Raw genomic sequence first — 14313 nt, forward strand, 5'->3', positions numbered from 1 at the left:
GGACGCGGCCGCAGCCGCGGCCACTCACCACACCCCGCCCCGCTGAGGGCGGGGCCTGCCCGGCAAGGGCGGGAACTTCCGGTCCCAGCCGGCCCCGCCCGTCACCTTGGCCTCAGGTCCCCGCTAAGCCAATGAGAGTGGGGAGTCGCAGCCGGGCAGGTAACCAGGCGCCCAATCAGAAAGGCGCCGCGGGAACAGGTGGGGGCGGGGCCTCGGCGTGCCGCGCGCGCGGCCCCGCCCCTCCGCCCCGCTCGGGACCGCGCCAATCGGTCTCCGCGGCGGCGCCCCCCCCACCGCCCGGCGGCGCGCGCGCGGCTCTGTTTGGCGGTGGGGGCGCGGCGCGCGCCGGCCTCGCAGGGGAGGGGCTACCTGGCAGGAGCGGCGCCGGCTGCGGCACCCGCCGGCGGGGCTCGCGCCCTGCCCGCCTCCCGACGGCCGCCCCCCGCCCATCGCCGCCGCCTGAGGGGCCGCCCGGCGGCCGGGCCGTGCGGGCAGCAGGCGGCCCGGCCCAGAGGAGCGTGGAGGCAGCCATGGCACTGGTGGCTCCAGAGACTCGGAAGTTCACGCGGGCGCTGAGCAAGCCCGGCACGGCGGCCGAGCTGCGGCAGAGCGTCTCCGAGGTGGTGCGCGGCTCCGTTCTCCTGGTGAGTGCCGGGGGCGGGGGGGGGCAGCCCGTGAGGGCGGCAGCGCCCCGCCAGGGACTCGGGCGAGGCTCCGGCCGGGGGGAGCCTCCGCCGGGCCCTCTCGGGGCTGCGCGGGGGGGGGGGGGGGCAGGCGGTGGCCCGAAGGAGGAGATGGGCCCTTTGATCCTTCCCGGGCCCGCCCGGGCTGTCACGGTGGCCGTGGCAGGAGGGGGGTGGTGGTGGTGGTGTGAGGGGAAGGTCGGCGCGGCCCCGTGCCGGGCTTGCGGCCGTGCCGGGCTTGCGGCTCTCCGCCTGCCCCGGAGGCTGCTGCGGGCGCGGCGAGGTGCGGTGCGGGGACGCTCCCAGTGGCAGCGGCGCGGAGGACGCCATGGGCTGCGGCGCCCGGCGGGCACGGCGGGGCGCTCCCCCCCTCCCCGCTGCAAACTTCTCCTGGGCGTGAGGTGACGGGGGACAGGACGGCCCGGGCAAGCGGAGCCCTCGGGGGAGTGGCGGCCCCCGCCTCGCTGTACCCCGCCCCAGGCCAGGCGGAGGGGCCTGTGTGCCTCCCGTCTCCTCCACCTGTGGAGCGGCTGCAGCTGGCGCTTGGCCTGTTTGACTGGAGTGTTTTCGTGTTGTGTGGAAACAGGGGTGCAAAAGTGATTCTTCACCTTACTACCGTCCGCACGCTTTACAACTAAAACACGGTTTTTTTGTCGCGTCGTACAAAATGAAAGATGAGTGCTGGCAAGTGTAGCACGAATGTTTTAGTGTTATTTGTCCCTACTGTCTGTGCTGTGCTAGCACATTGTAGTTGTTCTTGCCAGTTGGCGACTGGGCACATTAATTTAATTTAAACTGCTGAAAGTAAATTTGTGTGAGGGTGAACTGAGGCAGCTGGGATGAAGAGAGAGAGAAGTATGGGGTTTTGGCCTGACTGTGCCCAGGTGATGATATCTTAAACAGCCTCAGCAAGATTTTTCAGAGCTTCTCTCTTGGGGCTCTTATTCATGGTATGCATTTGTTTTCTGTGTGGTTTTGTTATCTCCGAGGGGAATGTTTTAGTAAGCACTTAACCCTGTGTAAGTAGAGAGTTTTTGGTGCTGGGGTTCTTGATACTGGAAGCTGATCTGTCACTTGTTTTTCACTCTTGCTGATGCTAAGTATGGTCTTGTCTAACTTTTTTAAACTGCTTATCAGAATACTGTTTGTCTTGTCATAGCTATGTGAGAGTAACAAATGCTGTAGGTGTAATTCAAAGACATACCTTTCCTTAATGAAACGATGTCTCTAAAAGTAAATTACTCTTTATTTGTGGGTCATGGAATATGTCATAGAAGACATAATAAGCATAGTTCAGGGTCCACTTGAATACTGACAGCTTTCCACAAGACACTAGCCCATAGACATGTAATGAACATCCAATATATGTTAACACTTCTCCAGGGATCAAGTAATTCCTGGGAAGAGTGGAAGAAGGATATATATATATATTTAAAAATATTTTTCATATTGAGGGAGTATGAAAGTGATTTAGGCATTTTCATGACACAGATAAACGTTTATTTTGCGGTTATTGGCAACCCTGCCCTCTCCCCCTCCCCTTTTAGAAGTTTTTTTTCTTAGTTCACTCACAGCTAGTGTCATTGAGATGAGTTGGAAAATATTTATCTGATTATTTAATTCCTTCAGGTTGACCAAATACCTAATAGGATGGTATTCCAGGTATTTTTGCCCCAACAGCATGTTCCGCAGAATTTTAAGGTGGTGAAAGAAGTGATGGTGTGAAGTGGTGTACTGGCTCAATCTTACTCTGGATAAGGTCTTCCATCACTGTTCTAGAAAGCAAAACCAGTGACTTACCATTCATGGAAACTTAACATTCATGTCAGGTTTGTGATCCTTTTCTGTTAGCTTGATGCATGGAGCAAAATCCCTGTCTTTCTCCCATACGTTCTTGTGCTGAAGTTCACCTTCCTGTTTCAGCCATATTTTGCCCCTGCTAATATGTTCTTTCCTACTGTCATAAGTGCTGTTCATTTTATCACTGAACTCCTATGTTCCTGCTCACACACTGTTTAATTAATGAAATAAAAGGCTAGTGATTGCATGTTTACCTTCTTACCTTTCTTCCTCCTTTGAATGTACTGTAACTCTTTTTGTTGAGCACTGTGATGTTTGGAATGAAATTGTACTTCCTTTTTTTTTTTTTTTTGAAAAAGGAGGAGTTTAGGTAGGATAGTATTTTTCTTTGCTATAAAATACTTCTTAAAAATATTTACTCTATAAGTTTGCCAGGTTGACCTGTTTCTTAGCTGTTGGAGTTTCTGGGCTCTATTATCTGAAAAATCTCTTAGGCTGACCTGGTGAACATAGGATTCTTGCCAGTATTATAGCAGCTGTGGAATACTACATTCAGATGTGTGGCTTTAAAGAAAAGAAGACCTGCTTTCTTTCCGAAGCTGCCTCTCAAAGCTCTTTGATAGAGCAGCTCTCCAGGATTTTTTGAACGGGGTTGTCAGCAAAATGCCTCGCTTAAAACATTGTTCAGCATTGGTAACTAATTGATTTTACTGTCATCACTTGCTCATGAACAAATGTTGAAGTGTTCCAATACTGAAAAAACACTGAAGCTGTTTCCCATTGGCTAGACTTGCAGTGTAGAAACTGGAGGTAGGAAAGAATGAATTCAAACTAGCAGTTCTTGGTGGGTGATCTGTCGTGATAGGTACAACCAAATATCGCTTCTGACTGTACATCTCCACAGCAGAATGTACTGAGCAGTGATGCAAGTCATCCAGCTGTTACTTGCAGTAGCAGATAAAAATGAACTGCTAATACTTCCGAGGTTATATAGATTCTCTAACTTGTTATTGTGGCTACATCACAACAACAACAACAACAGTTCCATCCATTTTTACCATCAACAGCGTATTGCTAGAGTTAAAAAAAAAAAAAAAAGGCATTTCCCATCTTTGAATGAGGTTTATCACATTTCTAAAGTATGCTTGTCTTTTTCTGCTTTAAAAATGTTCTTAGGATCTGAAAGAGGACTGAAAACAGCATGTCAGTAGGATAGCATGGTATATCTTAAATTTTCATATTGCTCTTCATTGGGACTAAAAGCCAGAGATTTTCAGCCATCTGACAGACTAAATAGCTTGGCTGAGGAGTAAAAAAACATTAAGTGGATGTAGTTGGCCAACCTGGTTTTCATTACAGAATGAAGCAAGCTATCTCATCAGCATTTGACATCTCATATGTTCTTTCTGTTAGATTTACTTTGCTGAACCAACAAGTACAGTTTGGTTGGCTGAACTGAAAACTTTTGGCAATCAGCTTTTCACTGTGGTATAAGGCACATAATATATATCTTGATTCTTTGGGTTCAGTTTTGCTATTTTCTGCTTGACAGTAGCATCCTTGCTGAATATTGTCTTGTGCATTGGTGATGTTGTTTTGCCTTCAGACTAGACACGTGATTTAATGTCATGCCTCTGTCCACCCAAAGACATATATATCTGTGGAGGAAGACTATGGGGATGACAAGTCTGTCTCTTAAACCAGCAATCTTATGAAGAACACTTTTCAATGCAATTTTAGCATTAAGCATAATTGGAAGTGGTCTCTTTAAGTGCTGATGGGTCACCCGAAGCATGTTGCATGCAGATCAGTAGGACTTCAGGAGGGGGATGTGGTGTCTTGTTCAATGATATGTTAATGATAAATTATCTCAGTGATTCTACCCTAAATTAAATTAAATGCATTCTACCCAGTATTAAATTAAGCTGACACTTAAGGATAATAAGCAGTTAAGAGAATCTTAGGCATACCAGATTTGGTCTGCTTTTGCCTAGCTGTCAATAAAATGCCCTTATCAAATATGCAGATAATGAAAATGTTTAAATATACCAACTAATGCAGCAAAAGTTGTTTGCCCTATGTCAGAATTCACATTGTACAGAAGAAACTGGAGATATGGGAAAACAGAATAAAATCTGGGTGATTCCCAGATTGTTCTGTGCAGATCTCCTTTTTGATTTGGATGTATAAAAGAGGTTTGAGTATTTGAAGGTTGAAATGATCATAATACAGTTTTGGGCGTCATATGTTAACTTCAGGTACCTGGTAGAGCTCTTGAGTTCCAAAACTCTCGCAGAAATTCAGCTTTTCAGATGTGGAGGAAAATCAGTATATCACAAAGACAATGCTTGGATCTCCTAACTAGTCTTTGATCTCAAAGTCACTGATGTTCTTTCTCGTTTTTAAAGAAGACTTATTCTTTATTTTAACATGATGTCAACTTTGTCTTTCGAATCCTGATCTCTGCTTTCTGTGAGTCTCATCTCCGTAAAAAAGATGGATAGGTGTGCTCTATGCTATATAGTTACAATGTTTTTAACATAGTTTTTTTCCAAGAATACAGTTACTGGAAGATTACATAGTATTCATTTTGGTTTGGTGTTTTCCTCTCTGATTCGTGTATCCATTTGTATTGCCCTATACACAGCTTCTCTGTATACGATGAATGGAGTATTTTGAACCTCATTAGCTGAGCTGTGAGATTTCAGTTGCAGTGTTTATGCAGAAATAGATAGTTGATGGCTTACTTTAGGAAAGGAGAAATTGAAAAAGTGATATGTAATGCTGAAGGGATGAGTGAGAACTGGAATCTTTTAGAGCTGATGGCGTACAGAAAAGCTGAAAACATGGATAAGACCTCAGCTTTCTGTTAAGGAATGTGAAATTGTATACGTAAGGAATTTGAAAGAAGCAAAGTGTTATGAGCAGATGAGTGAAAGCAGGGAGATGAGAACTGACACTCAAGATTTTGAAGGAAAAATCGTTGCCAACAATGAACATCATCCTAACACATCTCATCTTGGAGGAACTCAATGTGAATGGTAATGTTTATTCAGCCAGGCTCTGAACTGTTGAACTTTCTCTTTGCTTGGGGGGAAAAAACCTGATACTGAACCCTGAAGGAGTTAATTTACGGTATGTACGAGTTATCTTTCCTAAAGGAAATAAAAAATTAGCAGAGAGTAAGATCTTTTTTATAAAGTTGTTAATTTTATTTCAGTAAAGTGCAAGTAAAAATCTTTTTGATTGAATACAAAACACTAGTAAGAAAACTTATGTGTTATTGTTGGCAAGTCTGATACCGCTAAGAAGACTTACTGAGCATGATAGACATTTCTGTGGTTGTGAAGATTCAGAGGCTGGACTACAGCAATAAAGTTTCTATTAATAAATACATTTAAAATTTACATAAGTTTAATGGTAAGTTTCTTGTTCAGAAAGGGAAAGTAGGGAAGAAAATACAAGACGGCTGAATTTCTGTGTGAACAAAAAGATATTTAGCCATTCAACATTAGATCATTCTTGTTAGCTGCACCTTATTTCCTTATTATTTTCTGGAACTTTTTCTATCCCACTAGATAAGGATAATTGTGTTTAAAACAGAGGGGTAAATGCGTTAAAATAGTTGCTTCTAATACAGCAAATGTCGGATGTAAGGCAATGCTGGATTGGGCTTTCAGTCTATGGTGGCAGCAGCTCTCATGCAGTGCAGAATACCACAGTATACCTTCTTTTTCCTCTCTTCCCTTTAACACTCAATCAGGATCAAGTATTTGTATCTTGATGGAAGCAGAACTCATTACACCTGAATTTAAACTTGGGAATTTCAGAACTCTGATATTATTTCCCCCCCCCCCCCCCCCCATATTGAAGGTCTTATGCAATGAACTTAGAACATATATATGTTTTATAATGTATATCCAGCTTAAAGTAATGTGGTTACACTGCATTGTGCTTCTGCACAAATGTTTCGAAAATATCTGTAATTACTCATTTTCAAAACTAGGCCTTTCATGTCAACTGTTTTTTTCTGTGGTGTAGGTGTAGATGTTCAAGTTACTTTTAAGCATGGGTGGTTATTAGACTGAGTGGTCACTTGCATGTGAGTAGTGTGTGCCTGAGATTAGACAACCATCAGATATATGCAGACGCAACAATTTGTGAATTTGGCAGTTTTAGCAGATATTTGTATTTTTGTGGTAACTTTAAGATTATGCCAAATTCAGGCATGTTTGCTTTGAAAATAGCAAGGAAAAATTACTAATAAGTCATTGAGGCAAATAAGGGAGTTCAGTTTTCCAGGTAGCAGGAAGCTTGATTGTGTCCTTCTGAAAAATGTATATTGCTTTTATTTGAGAATTTCTGTAACTCTTAGAGGTGATTTGGTGCCAGTGGCTCTTTATGGAGCTAAAGAAAGAGTGTAACATCTTCAGCAGTGGTACCAGGAAGCTCTTGTTTAGACCTGAAGTTTCTGATGGTGGTTGAAGAACTTACCTCGTGCAGTGATCATTAAAAAAAATACTATATTAAAAATGTACATAAAACTTTCTTCCTTAGCTAATGTTCAGTTTTGATTTTGAGGTTGAATGGTCTCAAGTGCTTCACTTGATGTAGATACTGAAGGCAAAGCTCCTTCATTTGAAAGAGGGTGAAGACAAATTCATTCTTTCTCGTCCCCCCTTAGGTTGTCTGTGTCCATGAAAAGCATTAATTACGCAAGGCAGAAAAGGCATAAAGTTGCACAAGTAGTCCATATATTACACAATACCTTTCTCATTGAAATATTTTTGCAATAACTTATATCTAAAGATGAGAAGGTACTCCTATAATTCTGACCGTATAACTTATTTTAGACCTTAACTTAGAGCACATATAGGTTTGTGAGGACAGGCTTGCATTCTGTCTTTGTCCAGAGGCACTGATGTACTTGGTATCTTAAATTTAATAATCTATGAAATAGTGGTAGGTATCACATCATGAGAAAGCTATGGGATCTTTTTTTTATTTTATTTTTCTGCAAGGGTCCTTAAAGTTCTTTTCATGAGAATGAAAGTGAGCATATATTATCTCAAAATAGAGACTTCCTGTAATGTTAAAAAACACAGTAAATTAACAGTCTAAGAAGCCTTAAAAAGCAACCTGGTGAATGTTATGGGCAAGATTTCTTGTACTAATCAAGGGCCAGAATTTCAGTGGTACAATGGACTCTCTTTGGAAAAAAGTTTACTAGATTTCTAAAGGTCTCCAGAAAGTTGAGTAGAAGCTCTGAAGGGGATTTTATGAAGAAAACTGTTCTGGAACACAAAGGTTTGGTCAGAGAAATTCAACATCTGTAGCTGAGGTTGTCTTCTACTACACACCCATTGTGACTGGCTGAGAAAAATAGCAGCTTTGTTGCAGAAACATTAAGAAAATAAAAATCTTAATCTGACTGCAAGGGTGGGGGGTAGGATTCTTTGTTTCTTCTCCTCATCTGTGCCCAATGAATGAGATATGAGAGGAGGAATGGGGAATCCAGATACTGTGTTCTGCATTCTCCTGCTGTGTCCAGAGATTGCTGCCGAGTTTGGAGACTCAGGCAGTGCAATGAGAGAGAAGGAATCAAGAGCCTTTGTTGAAAACTCTGTCTGGATCCAGCACCTCAGACTGGTGAAACCATTCTGGGAGTAACTCTCTATTTAAGGTAGTGGTGTTGCCTTGGGGCTACTGGTGAATAACCAGAATAAAAATAGCAGGAAACATTTCCCCAAGGGATGTGGTGTGAAGGGGTGCCACTGGACCTCTCACACAATCACAGGCTGGCTGAGGCTGGAAGGGACCTCTGGAGGTCATTTGGTCCAATCCCCCTGCTCAAGCTGGGCCACCCAGAGCTGGTTGCCCAGGGCTGTGTTGAGATGGCTTTTGAGTATCTCCAAGGAGGGAGACACTACAACCTCCCTGGGCAACCTGTGCCAGTGCTCAGTCACCCTCACAGTGACAAAGTGTTTCCTGACGTTCAGAGGGAACCTCCTGTGTTTCAGTTTGTGCCCATTGGCTCTGGTTCTGTCACTGGGCGCCACTGAAGCAGAGCCTGGCTGTGTCCTCTTTGCACCCTTCCTGCAGATATTTATATAGATCGATGAGCTCCCCTGAGTCTTCTCCAGACTGAACAGTCCCAGCACTCTCAGCCTTTCCTCATAGGAGAGATGCTCCATCCTCCATCCCCTCATCATCTGTGTGGCCCCTCACTGGACTCTCTCCAGTACGTCCATGGCTCTCTGGTGCTGGACTCTTCTGTGTACTTGTTCTGTAAGGTGTTAGTTTGCCTTTTAAGAATGGAGTAATCTTAGCTGTGTGCTGAGGAAGCAAGCAGATTGCAGGCTGATTCAGACTGGAGTACTTGTTGGTGTCAGTGTAAATCGAGGCCTTATCTGGAATTCTAGTTTCAAGCCTCTGGGCCCAGGCCAAGCTTTAGTTTGGGGCCCTCTCTGAATAAAAAGGTCCGTTCCCATTAGAGGACAAGCTACAATTTCTTTCTGCTCACCAGCTGAAGGAAAGGATGTCAGGTCATTTAAGAAGGAAATTTGTTATTCAGCCCTGGAATTGTTGTGCCAAAAAAGAACATGAAATTTCTGGATCATTTTTCTGTCTTGAGACGATGAGGAGGAAGAAATAAGTCAGTTGAGGCTGAACATTGTCTGAAAAATCTGATTCACAGGACTTCTGTGGAAAGGTTAAATGTAAAGTAGACCTTGTTATGGACAATATTGTCAATGCTGGTAGTTCTGGAAGAAGTGTCAACTTAATTCAGAGCAAATCAAGGAAACATGGTTTAGACTGGCTTTTTTCCTCCTAACTGCTTTGTAGTACTCTTGAAAAGTTTCTTCTAGTGATGATTCTAGGAAGGAATAGTAGAAATTAAAAGATATGAGACACTAAATCAGCGAAACCAGTAACTTTTCGAAATGATACCTCAGTCTTCTAACTTGTTTGAAATTTTCAGAAATGAATGAGTTTGTGCATAAACTGTGTTACAGTCCCTACAAGTTGAAATCAAATAGTCCCTTTTGAAGTTTCTTCTACTAAGAAGTTGTTAATGCAGTGAGAATATCAAGTGACCTCACATGAAATTAACTAAGCAACCAAAATATGCTTTAAAACACAGCTCTTCCCCAACACCAAACAAAAGAAGAAACACCAGTCCCCCACCCCCTCCCCAAAATGATAAAAAAAAAAAAGAGGTAAAGATTTAAGTTTAATCACTACAAAGCTGAGAAGGAGTAATGCTGATCCAGAGCTGCTAGAGTACAAGGAAACCTGTAATATAGATCCATCAATGTAAATAAGTAATCCTTAGCTGCTGCTTTGTGTACTTCTGGGTGCTTTTTGATACTCAAGTGTAGCTATTGACTTAAAAAGAGATGGCAGGTTGATAGATATTGATCTAGGTTTAGAAATTTGAGGCACAGACTAAACTGCTTTTAGTACTTCCAGGTACTCTGTGGGTGGGAAGGAGTTATTTGGTGAATTCAGAGATAAGACACTATTTTTACTACCATAATATTAATCCTCCAACAAAGACTGACTACACATACTCAGAATGGATAATGCTTGCATAACTTTAAGTAGGTAAAGCATTGAAATGCAGGATGTAATACATTGCAATTTTGCAATGTATTGAAATGTAGTCAATTTCAGGAGCCTGGAATTCAATGTACCCAAGTTTGTAGACATTTAACTCGGTTTCAGCTTGCAAGTCCAGAGCCTCCACTGCCTTTGGATGCTTGTGTTTTGACACTAAGATATACGATCTTGCTATCTTATTGGTTACTCAAGGCACAGCTGCCCTTCATATGCTGAAAGGAGTACCTAAACATACATAAAGAAGAAAAATAGATGCTCCACAGAAGGAGTTGAGTGTATTCAGTGGGAGAGGCAAAGGCTAGTAAGATACCTCTTGGTCTCATTTTAACAGGTTTGTGAGGAAATCAAAAGTCAAATGGAAATGCTATCTAGTATTGTGGATATTAACATATAGGAAAGAGGCTTTGGTTTTAAGGTGATGGAAAGGTAGTCATCCATTTTCGGTTTGATCACATTGCCAATGGTATTTCATGTTCTTTGTTCTTTATAATGTTGCGTAATGGTCTTTATATCCTTAGTTTTCAAAAGAAGTACTGTTCTTCACCAGGGCGCTAATACTGACAGAGAATCTGCTTGCACTTCACTTGATGCCTTTCTAGGCTTGTTTTTAGGCATGGTTGTACATGACTACAGCCAGGCAATAGAGTAACACAGAACTGAAGCTTTGTGAAAATAAGATTGAAGGTCACCTCATCTAGCCCATTCCCCGGTTGCCCCAGTACAGTGATGACAAGTGGTATTTCAGACCTTTTTCTGCCAGGCATATTCACACCACTTGCACTGGCACTAATACCTGTGCAATGTAATGTCATCTGATTTAGTAGGTGCTTTAGCTGAAAATCATAGTAGTGTGTTTGCCTTTAAGGAATGTTCAAGGAGGCTTCACTCTTATTGTTTGTTAGTGCAAGAGGGATTTTAAATTCACATTGGACCTCAAACGTCAGTGAGTTTAAAAAGAGTATTCAGGTTAATGAAGAGATGACACACATCAAAATTATTTGAAGGATGCTATTCTAGTTTCCTTCAGAAATTGTCTTGGGATTCTTCCTTGCCAGGCTTGTTATGACCCCAGAGTTTTTTGGCTAGTATCATATATGGCCTACTATAGCTCAATAATGTTGTATATTAATTTCTTCCCAGCCAGAGCATGCAGCATGATCCGGTAAGTTTTTTCTCACATGAAATATGATGTTTCTAAGAGGAAAAAAAAAAAAAATCCTGCTGTATACAGTCTTTCTGGTAAAGTTCAAGGGACAATACTTTCAGCAAAATCTTTTGGCAGATAATGGTCTGCTGGAGGGAAAGTTGGAACTTGTTCCTGACTGAACTAGGAACAAAGGCAAGGAGAAAGACCTGAGTCTGAATAACCTTCATAGAGGGATTAAAAGTATAAAAGGATGTATGAGTGCTGAACTTTCTGCTGCTTTTCCCTGAACACAGTAAGGTTGCTCAAAAAATAAGTTTTAACTTTTTTTTTTTTTCTCAGTCCACTGTACTGTTGACCATTATTTATTCTGGCATGGTTTCATCAGTGTTTCTGAAAATCATATCCTATAATTAGCAACTTGTTCTGTAGCTCTCTAATAATAATAAAAAATATCTGTTGTAGTTATCAGTTATTTAAGAGCTCAGAATAATCACTTCAGACAGCTGGAAGTTATGTCACCACTAGATGGAGTCCAGTGAGCATATTTCAATATTAGAAATCCTATGGTATGGCATGAAATGTAAAATAGTTAAAAGGGCTATGTGTTTTGTGTCTCACACTTAATAAATGCTCATTTGTTCAGTTTAGATTGACTTGAACAACTTCCTAAAGTTCTTTGGGTTATTCTTGGTAGGTCTGTCCTCAAGGTATACTTGAGTTACGTTTGAACTTAAGGTGCGTGCTTTACTGGCAGCTCCCAGTGCTCACCTGTGGATGAAAATGTATTGTTACTCATGTAAGAATGGACTTGTGAGAAGACTGACCTTTTTGCGGCTCTCAGCTATGGGAGCTAAAACCATTAGCTAAGATATTTAGCATTTTGTAACTAGCAGGGTTTTAAATCTGTGTGCATCTTTCCATCAGCATATATAATACTATGTATGCCAGATATGGAATAGCATTTTTTGTGTTGCATCATTTATGCCTCCTTCCTGCTTCTCTAAATGTACAAAAGGCACAATAGACACAAACATTCCTTTGTTTGTCGATTAAAAGTATCTTGTGATATTAGCCAGCTATGACAGCTTCCTTGACTAGATAGACCAGAACTAAATCTTGCTCCAATTTTCATAGCATTACTTTTTACTTTTGATATGGTCTTTGACATTAGGGGCATCTCATATGAATGATAATCTGCCTCTGGTCTTCAGCCTGGTGGTATACTTAGTATTTCTAATGTCACAGTAATTTTTTGTTTATGCTGGATGTAAACCTCTCCTTAGGGCCTTGCTGAGTGTGCAGATTCTGGGTCAAAATTACATGGAAATCCAAGAATGCTATTCTTAAGACTACCTCCTGGAGTAATCATATTGGCTTTCTTCTGAAGGACAGAATTCTCTTGGAGCTTTTCTCTTTCTCTGTCTCCATGGTTATAGTGTGTGGCTACCCAGTATAATGCCACAGAATCATGGAAATGTACAGGTTTAAAAGAAAATCTCTGGAAGTTGCCTAGTGCAATGCTGCTCAAAACAAATCTCGTTAGAGCAGGTTGCTCAGAGACTATGCCAGTCTGGTTTTAATATCCACAAAGATGGAATTACTTTAACCCCAGTAGCTGAAAACTGGATTAAGAAAAAAAAATTCCTTTTATGCAAATGGAATATTCTGTGTCTGTTGCCTCTTGGCCTATGACTGTACCTTCAAGAAGAGTCTGGCTGTATCCTCTCTCTACCTTCCCATTAGGTAGTTGCAAACAGCAATAAGATCTCCCTTTAGCCTTCACTTAAGGTTGAACTATCCAAGGGCTCTTAGATTTTTCTCATACATCATATGCTGCAGCCCCTAAATCATTGTGATGGCCCTCCATTACACTCAGTGCAATATATCAGTATCTTTCTTGTACTGAGAAGCCTGCTCAGCATGTTGTCCAACAGGACCTCATCCTTATCAACTCATTCAGACTACATCTGCGTAAATTGCCTACAAGGATGCTGTGGCAGACTGTGTCAAAAGCCTTGTTTTACTAACATTATTCAATGTCCACTGATCTCTGTGTCCACAGAGCCAACCATCTCATCACAGAAGACAAACAGGTTGTCAGGCATAACTGGTCCTTGGTAAATTCATGTTGTCTACTTGGAACTACCCTCTTATTCTTTATATGTTGGGAAATGGCTTCCAGGAGGGCTTGTGACATGATTTTCCTGGAGACTGGAGCGAATCTGACCAGTCTGTAGTTCCTCGTATTCTCCTTCTTGCCATTTTGGAAAATGAATATGAGGGTTACTAATAATAATCCATATCCAAACAGACACTCTGCACTAGTTTTGATGAATCATATTCTTAAGAGTTTTAAGACAGAGTAAAACTCATTGTTGTGGCCACAAAGTATCTTTAAGCACAGTTCCTTTTTTTTTTGTTTTTGAAGAAACATGAGTTCTTGAAGAGATTACCTGACAAAGCTCTTCTGCGAAATTTGCATGAAGCAATCATTGCAGAATATAGTCCTTGCAACAGGAACCAGCACCTAAATTTTCTTCTTCCTCTTCTCTAGGAACATTCCTATTAAGTATGAAGTGTTGTATATACACTTCTTTTCCCTCTTGCAGGGCTATTGGATCTTCAGTTCTTTTCTGCAGCACAGCTTTATCAGGCAGAAGTGAGTGTATTGGCTTAGATACGCTATATCTGGTTGTTAAGGCATTCCAAAGAGTGATAAGTGATGTCGGTTTTAATCTCTTTGGGCTGAGGAGTCTTTAGGCCCACATCTTTAGCATTCTGAGCCGATACACAGCCAGCTGCCAGATGGAAGGTGGGGCTCCACCTACAAATACTGTCATGTTTTGTGAAAAGCTGAATTCAGTCAGGATGTGTTAAGATCTCTAAGGAACCAGATGTTAATTCCTGTCAAGATGGCATCAGTTTGGGCATGTTAAATATCTAGGACAACTTTGTAGGTAAAAATGTAAGTACCTACTTCTAATGTTTTAAGAGATTAAGGATATTTTTGTGGCTCTTATGCTAGGACCTAGATGCTTGAATCCTGCCTGAAGTATGTTC

General features: G+C 42.0%; 1 protein-coding gene across 4 annotated transcripts in view; it reads left to right on the forward strand.

Moving 5' to 3' along the window:
• The first annotated feature begins 466 nt into the window (after positions 1–466).
• The window catches only part of DOCK9 (dedicator of cytokinesis 9), a 136392-nt gene continuing 122545 nt past the window's right edge, over positions 467–14313 (forward strand). For 3 of the 4 annotated variants that reach the window (XM_074815399.1, XM_074815412.1, XM_074815405.1), the window contains exon 1: positions 467–644. In XM_074815399.1, coding sequence (XP_074671500.1) covers positions 531–644 — 114 coding nt within the window. In that variant the 5' untranslated portion in view covers positions 467–530. The remainder of the gene's footprint in view (positions 645–14313) is intronic. The other variant, XM_074815403.1, reaches the window with a different exon arrangement.

Source organism: Strix aluco, chromosome 2, assembly GCF_031877795.1.
Source record: "Strix aluco isolate bStrAlu1 chromosome 2, bStrAlu1.hap1, whole genome shotgun sequence".
Lineage (NCBI taxonomy): Eukaryota > Metazoa > Chordata > Aves > Strigiformes > Strigidae > Strix > Strix aluco.